The sequence below is a fragment of the Furipterus horrens genome, unplaced genomic scaffold, assembly GCF_987537825.1.
Source record: "Furipterus horrens unplaced genomic scaffold, mFurHor1.1.pri manual_scaffold_3, whole genome shotgun sequence".
Taxonomy (NCBI): Eukaryota; Metazoa; Chordata; class Mammalia; order Chiroptera; family Furipteridae; genus Furipterus; species Furipterus horrens.
The window spans coordinates 16,850,998-16,867,118 of record NW_028327173.1 but is presented as its reverse complement, the minus strand read 5'-3'; the positions used below and the strand labels follow the sequence as shown (position 1 = coordinate 16,867,118).

The window sequence follows — 16,121 nt, the reverse complement described above, 5'->3', positions numbered from 1 at the left end:
AATAAATGAAACAGAGAAGGCAAAACGACTTGCCCAAAGTCACAGCTTAATCTAGAAGCCTCCTCTTCCTCCCCAGTCCTGTGTTCTTTACTCCTCACCACTGTGCCATACACAACTTGATTTGTATCAGTAATGATAATGACCAACCTGAACAAGGTAAAACCTAGAGATAAAAGTCACAGGAATCAGGACTCCATTCAAAGACTGAGGTCTCAGCTCACCAGCAGGAAAAAAACTATCTGGTGTCAATTTATTTTGAATACCATTATTTTAACCATATTTGCATGCTTCAGTTGCTTCTAAAATTTGGGGATTTCAAGCCAATCAATACAACCTTTGGGGGGTGGGAGGTGGGAAGGGGCCCTGACCATTTCTTCGTTAGCCTATTTCTACATTAAAAAAAATTTTTCACTAACCTCTTTGCAAAAGGCCTACTGTAGACATCACACCTTAAAGGAGTTAATCCAACATATAAATGTTTAATACAATCCAAGACATCTTGTTACAGCAGGTGCCACTTATCATGGTTACTGTGTATCATACACAAACGAAGGAACCTAAAAAAGTCCTCACAGGGCCCAATTCAAACAAGTCAACTTTGGTCCTAGATGATTTCTCTTTTCTCTCACTATCATCCATCGCATCCTCCATCACCCCTAGTACTCTTATGGACAGAACTGAAAGATGAAGCCCCTAAAAACTAAGTGCCATCTCAGTGTGGTTTTCCTGGTCCCTCCTACTTGAGAGAACGCCAAGAGTCCTGTATTTCAGCCAGCTCAGTTTCTGCCAATAGGCACTCCCATAATAAGCCCAGGATTCCTGTATTTGTTTCCCAGTAGTCAAAAATATCATTTGATGTTTCCATAGCAGAAACTAACAACCAAACTTCTACAATCAAATCAAGCTTGATTCTGGACTACATATTCTATTTCATCTTTTACTATTCTGGTACTATTCTAGAGGCACTACAGCTAAAGGCATCCCAAGTAAAAAGCTTTATATCAGGTTCAAGCACACAGGTGACCTACTACAAAGTATTCCATCTGTAGCAGGATTCAACAGCCTGAGACACAGTACTACTTATGGAAAGGGATAAAGTAAAAAGTTTGTCTGCTGGGATCTTCCCAGCTCCTGTGAAAAAGAGCCACATGTGCACACTTACCTAATCTCTCAAAAAGGCAGAGTCAAATGAGAACATTACCACCTTTAGCTGTGTTAATCAAGTCTCTACAAAATGCTCATAACCCAAGACTGAGTTAGGGAAAGGAGGAGACAGAAGAAGACCGTCTTATTTAAGGATGCTTAAGAATAGGGTATCATGGTCTGACAAGAGGTTTATCCTTAATATAGCAAAGAGAATTCAGAACAAAATCCACCTATAACCCTCACCTAGACTACATACCTGAATCGAAGCAGCCCACAAAACTGGATGTTTCACTGTCTTCCACAAGTGAATGCTCACCAGCCCACTCTGTCTCAGGATAGTAGACAACTGAACTGAAATCGAACAGGGATCTACAATGTGTTAAGTGCCAGTTCTGGTGATGTTAGAAGGGAATCAGAAAATTCACCCAAAGGCAGCGCAGACAAGCTTTCAGATAGGGACTATATCTATTTTCCTACCTTTTTACCTAGCACAGAGCATAGTTCCTAGCAAATAGAAAGTGTTCAAATATTTGTTTAATGACTGAAAAATAGAAATCATTATATGGCAAAACTTGGTTTTATCCAAAAAAACAAACACACGTTTGCCAAAACAGTAAAATTCAAATTAATTTTTGCTTTTAAAGAGCTTTGATTTATCCCAAATTATTTCCTCTAACAGTTTAAGAACGGTATATTTCTCACCACACCACCACCACCCAAAAAAGGAGAAATAAGGGGAAAGAGATGTAGACTATAGAATGACCCAGAGACGACAGGATGTTGTTTTCTAAAAAAAAAAAAAAAAAAAAAAAACTCAATTTATCCTCCAGACACTAGAAATCCAACTGAAAATTCCTCTATTTCTTGCTCAGATGTACAACATCATTCAAAACATGGAGTCAAGGCAAAGAGCTTGAAAAAAAAAACCCTGCCATCTACCACAACTATTTTCAAAATTTCCAGCTCAATGGAAGAGTAGAAAAGCAGTTCTAGATTGGGAGGGAATATAGTTGCTTAGGCCACCTAAGTGAACAAAATCTCACACCATAAAGGTACAACTAGGTACTCCTGGAAGGGGAAGATATGAAGGGAGCATTTAACCCCTCTTTGAAAAGATACATGACTCCATAAAATACCCAATATTTCTGACCAAGGTATTGAAAACAAAACATGATTAAGGAGAAGAGCAAAATGAAATTCTTTTAAAAAGTAGCTAACAGTTGAATCTCTAAGCAAATCTTAAATATCATTGTAGGTTGATATGGAACATACCTTAAAATGCAACGAAAAAACTGGTCAATCTCTATTTAAAAATCTAAGATAACTGAGGACAAAACAGAGAACTAGTATTTCTGATATTCCATGAGCAAATGATTAATTTCACCAAACCAAGCCTTTAGGAAAAATTCCCTCTCAAGATCATGAAAGATGACAGTTTCCCCTTAAACTGAGCTGCACTCACAAAGTTCAATTAACAAAAGAAAAGTGTTAACAAGATTCAACATGTAAACAAAGAATGAGGCCAGCCTTTCTTAAAACAGAATACTTGTACCTAATATGAAATTCTCCCAGAAAGCTTCCAGTTCTCAAAAAAATTTTTCTCCTGCCTCTTCCCATAAAGATCCCACATTTGCCACACAATAAAAAGCCCAGTAAAATAATTTCAGTTCTGTAAAGTGAACAGGGTTAAAATTACTCAAGACAAATGCATCTTCAGAGCCATCAAAGAAGTCATTTATACCATCAGGAAAGTCACAAAACCAAAACAAACAGCAAACCCATTGTAGAGAAAAACTCAGCTACTGTTCTAACAACACAGAATCTATTTCAGGCTGCATAAAACATAACAAGCAAAATAAATCCAAGGTACAAGCAAAATGCCACCGCCTCCTCTTTTGTTTCGGGCACAATGTAACAAGGGCAGGCTGTCTGGGACTCTGCTCCTGCTGATACAGTATTGCAGCTTAAACCTCCCTCCTCAAGGTCACAGCCAATTTCAGCTCTGGAATAAAAGGCAGATAGTGGCAGCGATGGTTTGGGTTATCACTGGCAGAAAAGCAGAGTGTAAAAGTTTATGAGCTCATCAGGATTGTTGTACCATTACATCAGAGGCAATTATAAATGGCCAAGAGCAGGAGATGGGGAGCCAATCAGATCACAGATAGGATGTCAACCTAAGACCAACTGTCTCCTGGCTTTGACAGAAGGATTTTACCTCCATAATTCAAATCCCAAACCAAAGCAATCTGCACTTACTACTCCAATCACTCAGCTGTTTACCAGCACTTCCAGGGAGAAGACCAGGCCACTGGGCCGACGGAGACTAAGACAAGAGATGGCCCGGACTGCTCTGGGTGAACCGCAGCCGGCCTCTAGCTGCCCCCAAGCAGGCCCCTGCCCTACCTCGAGGTCCCCCAAGCCCGAGGGGCCCCCTTCTTGAAAGCACAGATGGGGGACAGCCTAGAAAAAGGCAGGGGGGCGCAAAGAGGAGCGGCAGGTGAGCACAAAACTGTTCACTCAACTCCCGAGCTTCTACCACTGCCTTTACCTCTAACCTGAGCCCCAGCACCCTCTCACCCCGGGCCATGCCCTTCCCCACATTTTGCCCCGCACCCCCTTAAAGACCCCCGGAGTTCGAAGGGACCAGGGGAGAGTGAGAAGGGGAGCAGACACCTCAGGGAAAGGCCCACACACAAAGGCTGAAGGAGGAAAGGAAAGGAAGGCAGACAGGCAGCCATTTTAAGAGAGAAGAGCCAGACAATGGCAGCTCCCCAGCAGTGCGGGCCCCGGGCTGGGGGTAGCCCACGGTTGTGGTCTGATCCCGGCAGCCGCCGCCCACCCCCCCAGAACCCCGCTGGCCCCAGCCCCCTCCCCGTTCAGCTGTGTACCTGCGGGGTCCGGGCGAGCGGCTGCCCCCCGCCGCCGCTGCTCCCGGGACTCATGGGCGCGTGGTGGCTCCTTTGTTGGGCCCCTCCCGAGGCGGCTGCCGCCGCCGCAGCAGCAGCCCCCCAGCACTGCGAGGCCATGTCCGCCGGGCCCTTGCCGGCACCCCCGTCCTGGGGCCCGCCGCCGTAGTCGCCCCCGGGGTAGCCCTGGTAGCCCCGGGCCGAGCTGGGCGACGTGAGCAGTTGGTTGAGGGTGGGGGTGGCGGTGGGCTGGGGGGTTCCCCCGCCGGCCGCTGAGGAGCCGCCTCCCCCCATGGCCCCGAAGCGCTGCTGAACGAAGGACGAAGACGACGAGGAGGCGGAGGCGCTGGAGGATGGAGGCGGCTTGGAGCCGGCGGCCGCCGCCGCGCCGGAGCCCGGAGTGCTACCTCTCGGGGAGCTCAGCGCGTAGGCCTGGGGGGGCGGGGGGTAGGCGCTGCGGTTAGGGTAGTAGGAGTTGTACTGGTGGTTGGGGAAGCCGTGGTCGTGCGAGTTCTGCTGGGGCCCCGCGTAGGGCTCCAGGCCCCCGCCGCCGCCGCCGCCGCTCTGCAGCGCTGCCAGGGCAGGGCTTTGTTGTCCGCCATGTTGTTGGTGGAAGACGGCGGCCGCCGCGGCGGCGACGGCAGACGGGCTCCGGCCGTAGGGTTGCCCGAAGCCGTAAGCTGGGGGCGGCAAGGCGGCCGCGGCTGAGTGAGGAGGCGCCCCCACCCCATCGCTGCTGCTGCTGCTGCTGCCGCCGCCGCCACCGGGCGGCTCCGTGAGGTTATTGTTCAGGGCGGGCCTAGGGCCCGCGTTCCCGTTCGAGTTCTTCAGGTCCGGCTCCGCGCCGGGCCCGCCGCCGCCGGCTCCGCCGCCACCCCCATTGCTCTCGGCCCCGTCCTGCAGCTCCTTTCCCAGAGGCTGCGGCGGCCCCACAGTGGGGCCCTCGCTTTCCTGGCCGGCGGCTGCCTTCATTTCCCCGCGCTCGGCCGCTGCCGCCGCCGCCTCGCCCCCCGCCTCCTCCCGCTGCTGCTGCTGCTCCGCTTTCTTCAGCTCCGAGGGCGGCGGCGGCGGGTTGCCCAGGCTGCTGGCGGCGGCAGGGGCGACCTGCGCGGCCATGATCCCCGCTGTCTCGTCCGCGAGGAGAGCCGGCCCTGTCTTCGTCGTCTCCCCCCCTCCCACCCCACCCCGGGGCCGAGTCCCCCGGGTTGCCCTCCCCACCCGCCCGGGCGGGCCTCGCGGGGCTCCGCTGCTGAGCTGCTCTCGCTCGCTCGCTCCTCTCCCCCCCGCCCCGCCGGCTCAGGCTCCGGGCTGGCGGCGGCGGAGGAGGAGGAGGCGGCGGCTGAGGCGCCGGCGGCTCAGCTGCTCCCGGCTCTGTAGGCTCGGGACCCGGCTCTCCCGGCTCATTCCCCCCAAGCCCTTGCCTGGGAATGAGGGGGGCGGTGGAGGCTCCGCTCCCCAGGGCCTGGCCCCGCTGTGACTCTCCGCTTTCTGCTGCCGGAGAAAGGAGGAGGGAGGGAGGGAGGGAAGGAGGGAGGGAGGGAGGCGAGGGGGAGGGGGCGGGGAGGGAGCGGGGGGAGGGGGACCCGGGACGGGCGGGCTGGAGGGCGCGCGGCTGCAGCCCGGGCGCCGAGAGGCAGAGTTGAAGTGCGAGCCGGGCGCCCTGCCTCCCCTCCCCGGCCGCGATGCTGGCCGAGGCTGCTGCGCAGCAGCGGGCGGGCGAGAGAGCGGGCGGGCGGCTGGACTGAGCGGCTAGAGCGCCCCACTCTCCTCCGAGTCCCCCTCACTCCGACACGAGGCTCTGCACTGCCATTTTACCCAGCGCCGTCGCGGCCGCCTGGCAAACCCGGAACGGAGCGCGGAGCGGGCGCAGGCCGTGGAACGGACTCGCTCCCTTCCCCTCACAAAGGAGGAGGGGAGAGAACCAGCCTTGGTGGCGGCAGGCCCTCTGCCGCTTTCGCTCGGCAGCCCCGGCGCCGAAGGCTTCGGGGAAAACCTGGCCCGGAGCTCGTGCCTCTTCGGAGCCTGTGCCGCCTCCCTCCTGGCGTTCCGATCCGGGTCGGTCCCCTCCAGGCCGCAGTGAGGGGAGCGGACGGCATGAACTTCACTCGCGGCTGCAGAATTGGCCTGATCCCGAGACCGCGGCCGTCTCGGCCCAGGCCTGACGCCCTGGCAGCGGGCCTGGTCTCTTAGCTGCTACTTAGCACCTCTACAGCACTTTTCTTCTTCAAAGCCTTTTACAAACCCACCCTAAAGACCCAGCTGAGAGAGGGGAGGGTGGGGTCGCCTTAATTTTTAACCCCCCCTTTACAAGCCAAGCCGAAAGAATGACAGATCATTGTTCAGGCTTACCGTTGTTCCCTCTCCCTGCCTTCAGTAGCCAGTCCTCACAAGGCTGTAGGGGCATGAGATCAGATTATCCCCATTTTACAGAATTGAAAGAGGAGAGGGGACTGTCCTTTTGCTTAAAGTTACAGAGCAGAGGACGGTGGCTTTAAAGCTGTCCCTGTCTACCTAGCCTTAAAAAAAGTGGTCAAGTTGTATCATATACAACAATGGGATCAGAATGGGTTTGAGGTCAAAGTTGATCATCTCTACCTGAGTTAAACAGTCACTGAAGCTACTCTTGGGGCATATGATAGCCTTCTAGCAGGATAACCCAAGACTCATCTTTGTGGCCTAAGAGAACTTAGCCCACAGTGACCAATAACCCCAGTCTCCAAAGACAGTACCTATAAGACTGTAAACAGACCACAGATGGGGCTCCAAGGACTGGAGGAACCACTGCAGAAAAGGGAAACCATATTCTCCTTAAAAAGAGAAAAGGGGCAGTCTAACAGTTCACTTAGAAAATAATGCAACTCAAAGTTTTCTATCTGCATTGAAAAGATTCTTCAAAGTTTTACTATTACATTCCAAGAGATACAAATTGAGCTGGAAGCTTACACAGAAAACTCCAGATCTATAGGCCCCACCAAATCCCAGAGCAGCCTTTTCTTTCCCTGGCAGAGTTGGAATGTTCTGACATGACAGTCTACAAAAGCCAAAGGGAATATTTCAGCTTCTCACCAGGCCCAAGGCTGCCTTAGGAGAAAGAAGCCCAGGCCTTGGTAGTCACTAAGCACCAGGGTCTCTTCTGGCCACAAATTTTTATAAATGGAGACTTCTTGGCCACAGAACCATTATCTTAGAACTTCCAAATTCTACAGGCCCCTGGAGTTATGACTGTGCTACTTGGTCACTGTGAATAAAAAATCTGAACTCATTCTTACACCCCGAAAATTTAAGAGCATCTTATATTAAGAAAGCAAAACTTACTGTTAATCTAGAAGTGTTTTTTTCCCCTAAGCCAAGAACCAAATCAGCCTACCAGGACCTGACTGACTGGAATGGGCCAGTGGCCTCTTTTCACGCACAGTCCTCCAGGGTAACAACTCTCCTGGTGCATTAGGTCCTAGAAACCAAATTATAGGCTGCCTCATAAATGGTGCTTGGCTATTTAATCAACTGCCTCTGAGCTGGCAAACAGTCCTGAGTCCTGCACACAAATGAGGAATTTTTTACATGCAATTACCCTGCTATTTTCCTCAGAGCTGGAGAGTAAAGGGAAACCTGGAGCCCATGAAAATCTGGAAGCCAGAATGGATTTGTCTCCAGAGGAAGCCCTCATCCCTTTTCTTCAATGGCTGTGAAATTCGGCAAGTGCCAAAATCCTTTTCCTACCAGTGGACAAGTTGTTCAGAAAACAGCCACCATTTTTATCTAGCAATAAAGTGCACAAAAAAAAATCTGTCCACCCGGCTTGGAGGGCGTAATATGGGATTTCTTTTTTCCCAGTATTTCTTTTCTAAATCTCAAAACCTTTAGGGTCCTCTTCCACCCCTACCTTCAGAGCCCCACACCACTATCCCAGGGACTGCCGAGTTGAAGGAAACTTTCCTAGAAACTGGCCCACCAGCTTTCCCTAGGGGCAATGGCAGCGGGAAAGGGGGAGGGGCGGAGCGGGGCACGTGGCTGGCCAGAGCTGCAAGCCCGGGTTTGGGGCTGTGGGTCTTTCCCCTCGGTGGAGTTTTCATCCCCCTGGCCCCTGCCTTTTAACCCCACACCCAGGCAGCTCAGGAATCCCGGTGCAGATTAGAGAACTAGGACTAGGACAGCGCGTACCCTCACGAAAGCGCCTCTGCCACCGACAGCCTGATGGCAAATATGGACTGAATCGTTGACATGGAAACCGGACTAAAGTCTTGCTTGCTCCCTCACTAGAGAGTTCTTATCACCATCCCCGTCCGCAGGGCATTTGGCAAACGTGGACTGGATTTCCGGCCCGGAGGATCAGCGGAATTTCTGCGCTCAGCATTAACTCCCGTGGCTGCGGCAGTCAAGGAAGGGGGCAGGGCTGCCAGGACAAACCGACTGAAAATGGCAGAAAATGTGCTCTCGTTTCATCCGGCTTCACAGTGTGCATGAATTGGGCCCAAGAACAAGGGAACAACCTATTAAAATCCACGCGGTCAACTGCAAAATGTGGAACCAAGGCCTGGAGAATTTGGCAAGAGAGGGAAACGTTTGCAGGGAGGACAGCCCTTCCTCTCTCGCAATGTGTTTTCCCTAAGCAGCAGAAATATAAAACTCAACAAACAAAAGATTGGGTTTGGCTGGCTCCTTCGTTTCCCCGCTCCTTTTGGGGCAAGAAGTTTTAAGCCCAGGGACCCAGTCAGGATTTGCCTCGATTCTAAACAAAGGAGCAGAGACTATGTGGAGCGTCGGGCTGTGGCCCCCACACGTGTCCCCACCTCGGCAAAGCAGCAAACACCCAGCGGAGCTCCCTCCAGTGAGAACTGGAGCTGCGAGTTTGAGCAAAAGGGCAACTATGTCAGTTGACGGAAACCAGAAGCCGAGTTCAAAGCCTGGCGTGGATTTCCGTCTGGAGCTGTCTGTTTCTTAAAGTTTGCAACTCCGTGTTCGGAAACAGCCCCAGCGGAGGCTTGGGAGCGGTGTGAAAGTCTAGCACTATCATCTGACAGCGAGCTGCAGAACTTTGGGCTGCACATTAAGCGAGGAAAGTGGATTGAAGTGAGAGTCTAGGCAATTCATTATATTACCGGCTCCCAGACGGAAGCTGTAAGATACGAACTGGATTACCACGGAGAAAACTGGAATGCAGTCTGAATGAAGCTCCACAGCTCCTCGCGTTAAAAGTGTGCCTGCCCAGCACCTAGAATCCCAAAAGAGTAACTCCAGAAGCATCAAGCTTAATGGGCGCTCAACAACCGCTTGTCTAGAAGATGCTTTGTTCACTCATCTCAAAGTTTTAAACAATTTGAAAGAATTTACATTTCAGAATAATAAGTAACACATTTTGAGAAAAAAGTTAATTTCTGAATGATGTTTTTTTTCATGAGTAGCTCTGCAAAAACACCCTTAGACATTTAAATCAACTTTCTTTTTCTTTTGTACCAATATAAAATAAGAATTACTCTCACCATCACCTCCCCCAAAAGCTAAAATCAAAAATTAAATAAAGATCCCAGGCTGATCTGGTTTGTGGTGAGTTTCAAATATAACAAACACACAGGTTCAATTTAACACAAGGAAAAAGGTACCAACTCTCTTATACTCAAATTTGTATATTTTTCTTATCTACCAATATCATTGGTGAGCTTCCTGGCAGAGTAAAACTACTAATAATATTTTAAAGCTAAATAAACCTAGACTGGAGCTGTATAAAATGACTGAGTAGATCAGAAATTTGAACGTTTCTGCTGAGCCTCATTGACGATTTATATTCACCAACCTATACAAAAAATAATATATGAAAAACCTACTTGCAAAGCTTGAAATCCACTCTATAGTCCATCAAAAGAGAAACTTAACACTTTTGTATTTGGTACTTATTACACTAAAATGTTTTTAGATTTGGAGAGCTTTATATTGCCAAGGAAAGATAAAGCCACCATTTTTTTCTTAAGATTTTATTTATTTTTAGAGAGAGAGGAAGAGAGGGAGAAAGAGAGGAAAAGAAACATCAATGTGTGGTTGCCTCTCACACACCCCCAACTGGGGACCTGGCCCACAACCCAGGCATGTGCCCTGACTGGGTATTGAACTGGTGACCCTTTGGTTCACAGGCTGGGGCTCAATCCACTGAGCCACACCAGCCAGGGCAAAGCCACGAATCTTAATACTGAAGGCTGTTGCTCAAAAACAGAAAAGTCTGTTATCTTTGACTTCACATATTAAACCAATGTAGGCTGCTTTTGTTTTGCTTTATTCTTTAAAATCGCTCTAGAAAAAATTTCACACATGTAAAATGATTGTAAGAAACATTTTTTGAAGTTGAGGGGTAGAGAAGAAAATCAGAGGAAAATCAAACATTCTAATGGGTATTTCTTTCAACCCTGATTGCATAAAGCTCTCTTACTGCCATTTTACTGAGATAGGAAAAAGAATCAGGAGTGCGTAAATTTCTCATAGCAACTCTGGAATGGATCTGGAATGGAGTCTTTTGCTCCAACACAAGTTCTATAGAAGAGAATTGGAAAGAGAAGGAAAAACAGTGGGAGCACTGGCAAAATGGAAGGAGGTGGTCATGCAATCCTGTGAAACAGGATATTGCCTGTTCTCTGCAAACACAGCCACTTCAAGAGAATACTCCAACATCATCATCCCAGGCTTTTTATGTAAGAATCAAAGAAAATCCAAAGAAACCTATTAGGCATAGGACAGGAAGTAAATGGTCCCTAAGGGAAAGCATTCTGACTGGCTTTAATAGAGTTTAAACCTACCTATCCCTACAGAAAATAATTTCTTCCAAAGATAAAAGAAAATTAGACCAAATTAAAAGGTGATCTGTGGGATATAGTAGTAGTGGTGGTGTGGCATTCCAGTGAAATGTAGAATTTACCAATGACACCAAAAGCTGCCAGGAAAAATTACAGTGGATTTTGGCACTTTTCCAAATTATTACTTTCTGCTCTGAAATTTAACAACATTGAAATGGAATTCAGAAGCCACCAGGCCTATTGGGTGCGGAACAGCAGGTTTGTTCTTACTGGGCTATCCCTCCAATAAGACTACTGGAGGTCTGTGTACAAGTGTTGTTCTTCCAGTCTTTCTGTGGAGGAAAAGAACAGGAGACAAAGGGGAAATAACCCACACACTTCCTCGAGTCTATACAACAGGCCTTTTAAAAACAGTGCTGCAACACACACACACTCTCCTCTCCTTTAATAGAGTCCATCCAATCTACAAACTACACTAAAACAAGAGTACATAGTGCCATACAACATTAGGCATTATTTTTACCCTAAACACCAAGGCCAGGATATAGATTACACATTTTTTAATGTGAAATCCCATTTGACCTCAGAATAAAGTCTAAGCTCATTTAAGTATTTTTTTCCCAATCACAGCTACCTAAAAATATGGACACAGCCCTGGCTGGTGTGGCTCAGTGGATTGAGCGCTGGCCTACAAACCAAAGGGTCGCCTGTTTGATTCCCAGTCAGGGCCCATGCCTAGGTTTCCAGCCAGATCCCCAGTTGGGGGCGTGCAAGAGGCAACCAAACACTGATGTTTCTATCCCTCTTTCTCCTTCCCTTCCCCTCTCTCTAAAAATAAATAAATAAAATCTTTAAAATAAAAGTAACAATAATAAAGATTTTTAAAAAACAGGGACACACTGTCCAGCAAAAACTGGTTTAAGGATGATTTTTTCCCCCCTTATGCCCAACTAAAGTTGAAAGTCCAGAGTATTCTAGAAAGAAGAATTTTAGTTGATTCCACACTTACTCTCTCTTTTTGTATGACTTAACAGCCAGTGTTTCAAAGATGGAATCATAGGTGAGTTCAGGTACTACATGGCTTTTCAAAAAGAAAGTATTCTCTAGGAAAAAGCTTAGAGGTAAGGAGTTTGTAACCTAATTGGCTACTGAAGATTTTTATTTTTATTTCTTTTTAAGATTTTATTTATTTATTTTTAGAGATAGGGGAAGGGAGGGAGAAAGAGAGGGAGAGAAACATCAATGTGTGGTTGCCACCTGGGGACCTGGCCCGCAACACTGGCATGTGCTCTGACTGGGAATCTAACAAGGCAACCCTTTGGTTTGTAGGCTGGCACTCAATCCACTGAGCCACATCAGCCAGGGATGAAGATTTTTAGTAATCCATCATTGGCACAATTTGTAACTGATTATGGAGAGGTTAGACAGAAACCATTTTATAAGCTTAACCAAATACTGCAGACCCAGGGCACATAGTCTCTACCTTAATACTTACCTTTCATGATGAAGCAACCATACCTGCCCTTCCTCAGCAATCATTGAGTTGCATGTGCTGTTCTGATCCAATTTTCACCAAAATGGATCTTCTATTAAGGTTTAGAAATCTTGTGAGCCTGCTATTCTTTCAACTAGAAATTAATAGTATGACTATTGCTAATAATAAGATCATTCCAAAGCCATATTTATAAACTTCATTAAGTACCTTGTTCCTTGCTTTAACTATCTCCTAGAATATTTATTAATGCTATCCTTGGTAGTAGACATTTCTAAAGTCCCAAAGTAAAATTCACAGGACAGCCTTGCAATAGTAATAGCACTAGGACTAAATGCAATAGAAAAACAGGAGCAGTCATGTTGAGCCATAAGCATTCACTGACATCACCTTTTGACTGTGAGTGATTCACATCCTTAGTAATCTGCTAATTGAAGATTAATTAATTTAGTAAGTTCTTCACCACTGCACACACTATGCTGTCTGACCTAGGCTCTGCCTTGCCTCTACCACTAACTCACACACACGTACACACACACCTCTGACATCATGTTTTGGTGTCTGATGCTAAAATATGAGGTATATTTAACAGGAATAAGAGGAGAAACATTTTTTAAACAACTAAAACTGTGGAGGAAACTTGGATAATAAGGGATATTTGTTTTCTTTTTTTCAACTTATTCACTTTTTATTGAATTTATTGGGGTGATATTGATTATTAAAATTATATCAGTTTCAGGGGTATAATTCTATAACACATCATCTTTATATTGTATTGTGTATTCATCAACTCAAGTCAAGTTTCCTTCCACCACCATTTATCCCCACTTTATCTTCTTCTACCCCCCCCACTTCCCTTTCCCTCTGTTTTCTATTTTATTTAAGATTTTTACTTCTGTACTTTCAACTCCAGAAAAACACACACACATGCCCTACGTATAAATTTATATAGATATATAGCTTTTTTTAAGGGATCACAAAGGCTGGCCAGGATTAGCATTATATCAAACATATTTTACACTACCATTTTCCAGATTGATGAAACAGAACAAAAACACGGAGAAGGAGTTTACAGGAATGGCGTTCTACAAAGACATAAAAACTCTGTTAGAGGTGTTCTTCTTGCAGGTGAGTGGGGGTGGGGAAAAATGAAAGGGAAGAAAAGAGTTAAAGGAGTATGACCTTCCTAATATTCAAGGCAAAGATTCTACACTTTGACAAGATGGGTGGGTGGGTGTGGGTGTTCAGGGTGGTATGGCCACATGTAAAGAGCCTACACTTTGAAAGCTGTCTCAGCATTTGAAGCAAATGCCCAGACTTTCATTTAAGTCAAATTTCCAAATGGCTGTATTTATTTATAAACTATAATGATCAAGATTTCACATAGACTTACAAAATCTAGTCATATGGATTATATATGCTCAGAAGCATCAAAAGTAGAGGTTCCCATGAGCCAAATAACTATTTCTTTACTGCGATGCTTTGAACCAGTCTAGAATTTCCCACTTTTTGATTTGGAATGTCAATCCTCTCATCCAGTTTCCGATAAATGGGAGGTTACCCTGCTGTGATGTACAACACTCTATATACACTATGTTGGTGCCTCCCATGAAGTATGTTGTAGGCTGACGTCTACCTAAGAGGAAAGACATACCTCCCAAATAGTATAGGCCTTTTTCATTCAAAATATATAAATTCCTAGCACTCAGGTCAATGTTCCTTATTTTCCAAGAAAGCTGATGAACGGAGAAAAGCAAAACAAGGAAAAATTTAAGACATGACAATTCCAATTCAGTGAGACCTTAAAGACATTTTGGCGAATACAAAGAAAATGGATGTTAAAAGTACTTTGAGATCACTGGCCCAATTATCTCTTTTTATTGTATGTTTATTTGGTTTTTTTTACTGACCTAATCATCAAATGTATTATTATTAATATTACTAATGCTCTTATATTCAGGTTATATTTTATTTATTTTTTCCTTCCTAGAGAAGAAAAGAATTAAAATAACTTCTCTCCGCCTGCTCCTCCCTCTTCTCTCTTTCTGTCTCAGTGTCACATAGGCTCTCACTGGGTAACATGTACTTGGACTAAATGGCACAACAATGTCTATAAGGTATAATTTAGGCCACACTGGCTGCTCCCAAAGCTCATGCTCCTGGGCATAACAGCACTCACGCCAGAGATTCCTGCATAGATTGGAACTCAGTGCTCCTAAGGCAGCTACGTAGAATTGTGAGTTATTTGTTCTACCTATTTGGCCAACTCTGGAGTTAGAATGCTCTTTGGTCTTTATAACAAGAAAAACAATTGTCCACCAAAATGAATGGCTAAGATGCACAAAATCAAATAATGTCCTTAACTAGACAGATGATAAAGGAAAGAACAAGCCCAACTTAGAGTCCATTTAATTGCACCACTCCCACAGAATTATGGTGCTAGATGAGGAAACAGAATACAGCTTTCTAACCTTTTGATCTTTGCCAATGAAGATCAGAATTGATCTTTAGATCAGTGTTGGGGGGTTTCAAAATTAGTGACCTGGGAAGTCCCCGACCAACAGCTAGCACTTCCTCACTCCATGGACCTGTGGCTGTCCCTTTCAAGGAGCTGGTGCCTCCAGTCAGCCTTTTTGAGCACCTCATGCAGCAGTGACACAAAGCAGAATTGTTAACAGAAGAAATCCTAAATATTCAAAGCTGCAGTGAACAGGCAGAATCCCTTTTCTTTTTCAAATTTGAAATTTTGAGTTCAACAGAATTCTCTATAAAACAGATTTTTTAAAATGGCATCTTCTAAAGGTTTTTTTATTAAGGTGTTTATAAAAGTTAGAATGTTTAGCTTAAAGATGATAGTGTTCAGCTTTAAGAAGAAAAACTTTGAAGTCTCCATACTGTTTAGGCCTTCATATAGGTAATGCTGAGTACGCAGTGATAAAAAGGTGTTGGCAAGAGGTTAAATTTATAAAAATGTAAAAAAAAAAAAAAAAAAAGAATGATTTTTTTAACAAAAAGAAACAAATTTCACTAACACTGTATGCCAGGAACTTGCCAGTGACGGTTAGTATTTGCCACATTTTCTTCCAGAAACCAGGAAAACTAAGGAGAGAAAATCATCCTAAAAGTAAAAAATATATAAAAACAAAAAGAAACAAACACATTGGTCAGCTTCTTGCATCTCTGTAACATTCAGAGAATAGCCCAAGTGTAATAGGGGAACAAGGCACCTGGTGCTCACCTATTGCTGCAGTCCATGGACTGCCAGGTCGAGTTTCCCCAGAAGGAAGAAACAGCAGTCCTCACTCTAGCCTAAGCTGTGTGCCTGTGATATCATGTAGTTTGCAGCAGGAATTCCTCTTCCACAGGGAGCTATTGAGGAGCAGCTCCATTCCAAAACCGGGTGTTTCAAATTGCTTCACTCCGTAGGCTTCCCAGACATACAGGCATTAGGAGAATTTGCCTGCTGTACCTGTAAAGGAAAAGGAAAATAGCAGAGTTCCTAAAACAAAATTAAGTAACTCAGTTGGAAAAAACTTTTTTTTAATTTTTAAATTTATTGTTTTGAGAGAGAGACACACACACAGAGGGAGAAAGACATCCATTTGTTGTTCCACTTATTTATTCATTCATTGGTTGCTTCTCGTATGTGCCCTGACCAAGCAAACCTGCAACCTTGTGAATCAGGACATTACTCTAACTAACTGAGCTACCTGTCTAAGATAGAAAATTTTCTTTTTATTTATTTACTTATTTTTAGAGAAAGGGTAGAGGAGGGAGAAAGAGAGGGAGAGAAACATC

General features: G+C 45.8%; 1 protein-coding gene across 2 annotated transcripts in view; it reads right to left on the bottom strand.

Annotated features, from left to right (window-relative positions):
- ARID1A (AT-rich interaction domain 1A) overlaps window positions 1-5,206 on the bottom strand; it is a 66,911-nt gene extending 61,705 nt beyond the window's left edge. For both annotated transcript variants that reach the window (XM_090268862.1, XM_090268863.1), the window contains exon 1: window positions 4,035-5,206. In XM_090268862.1, coding sequence (XP_090124988.1) covers window positions 4,035-5,168 — 1,134 coding nt within the window. In that variant the 5' untranslated portion in view covers window positions 5,169-5,206. The remainder of the gene's footprint in view (window positions 1-4,034) is intronic.
- Window positions 5,207-16,121: the final 10,915 nt, after the last annotated feature.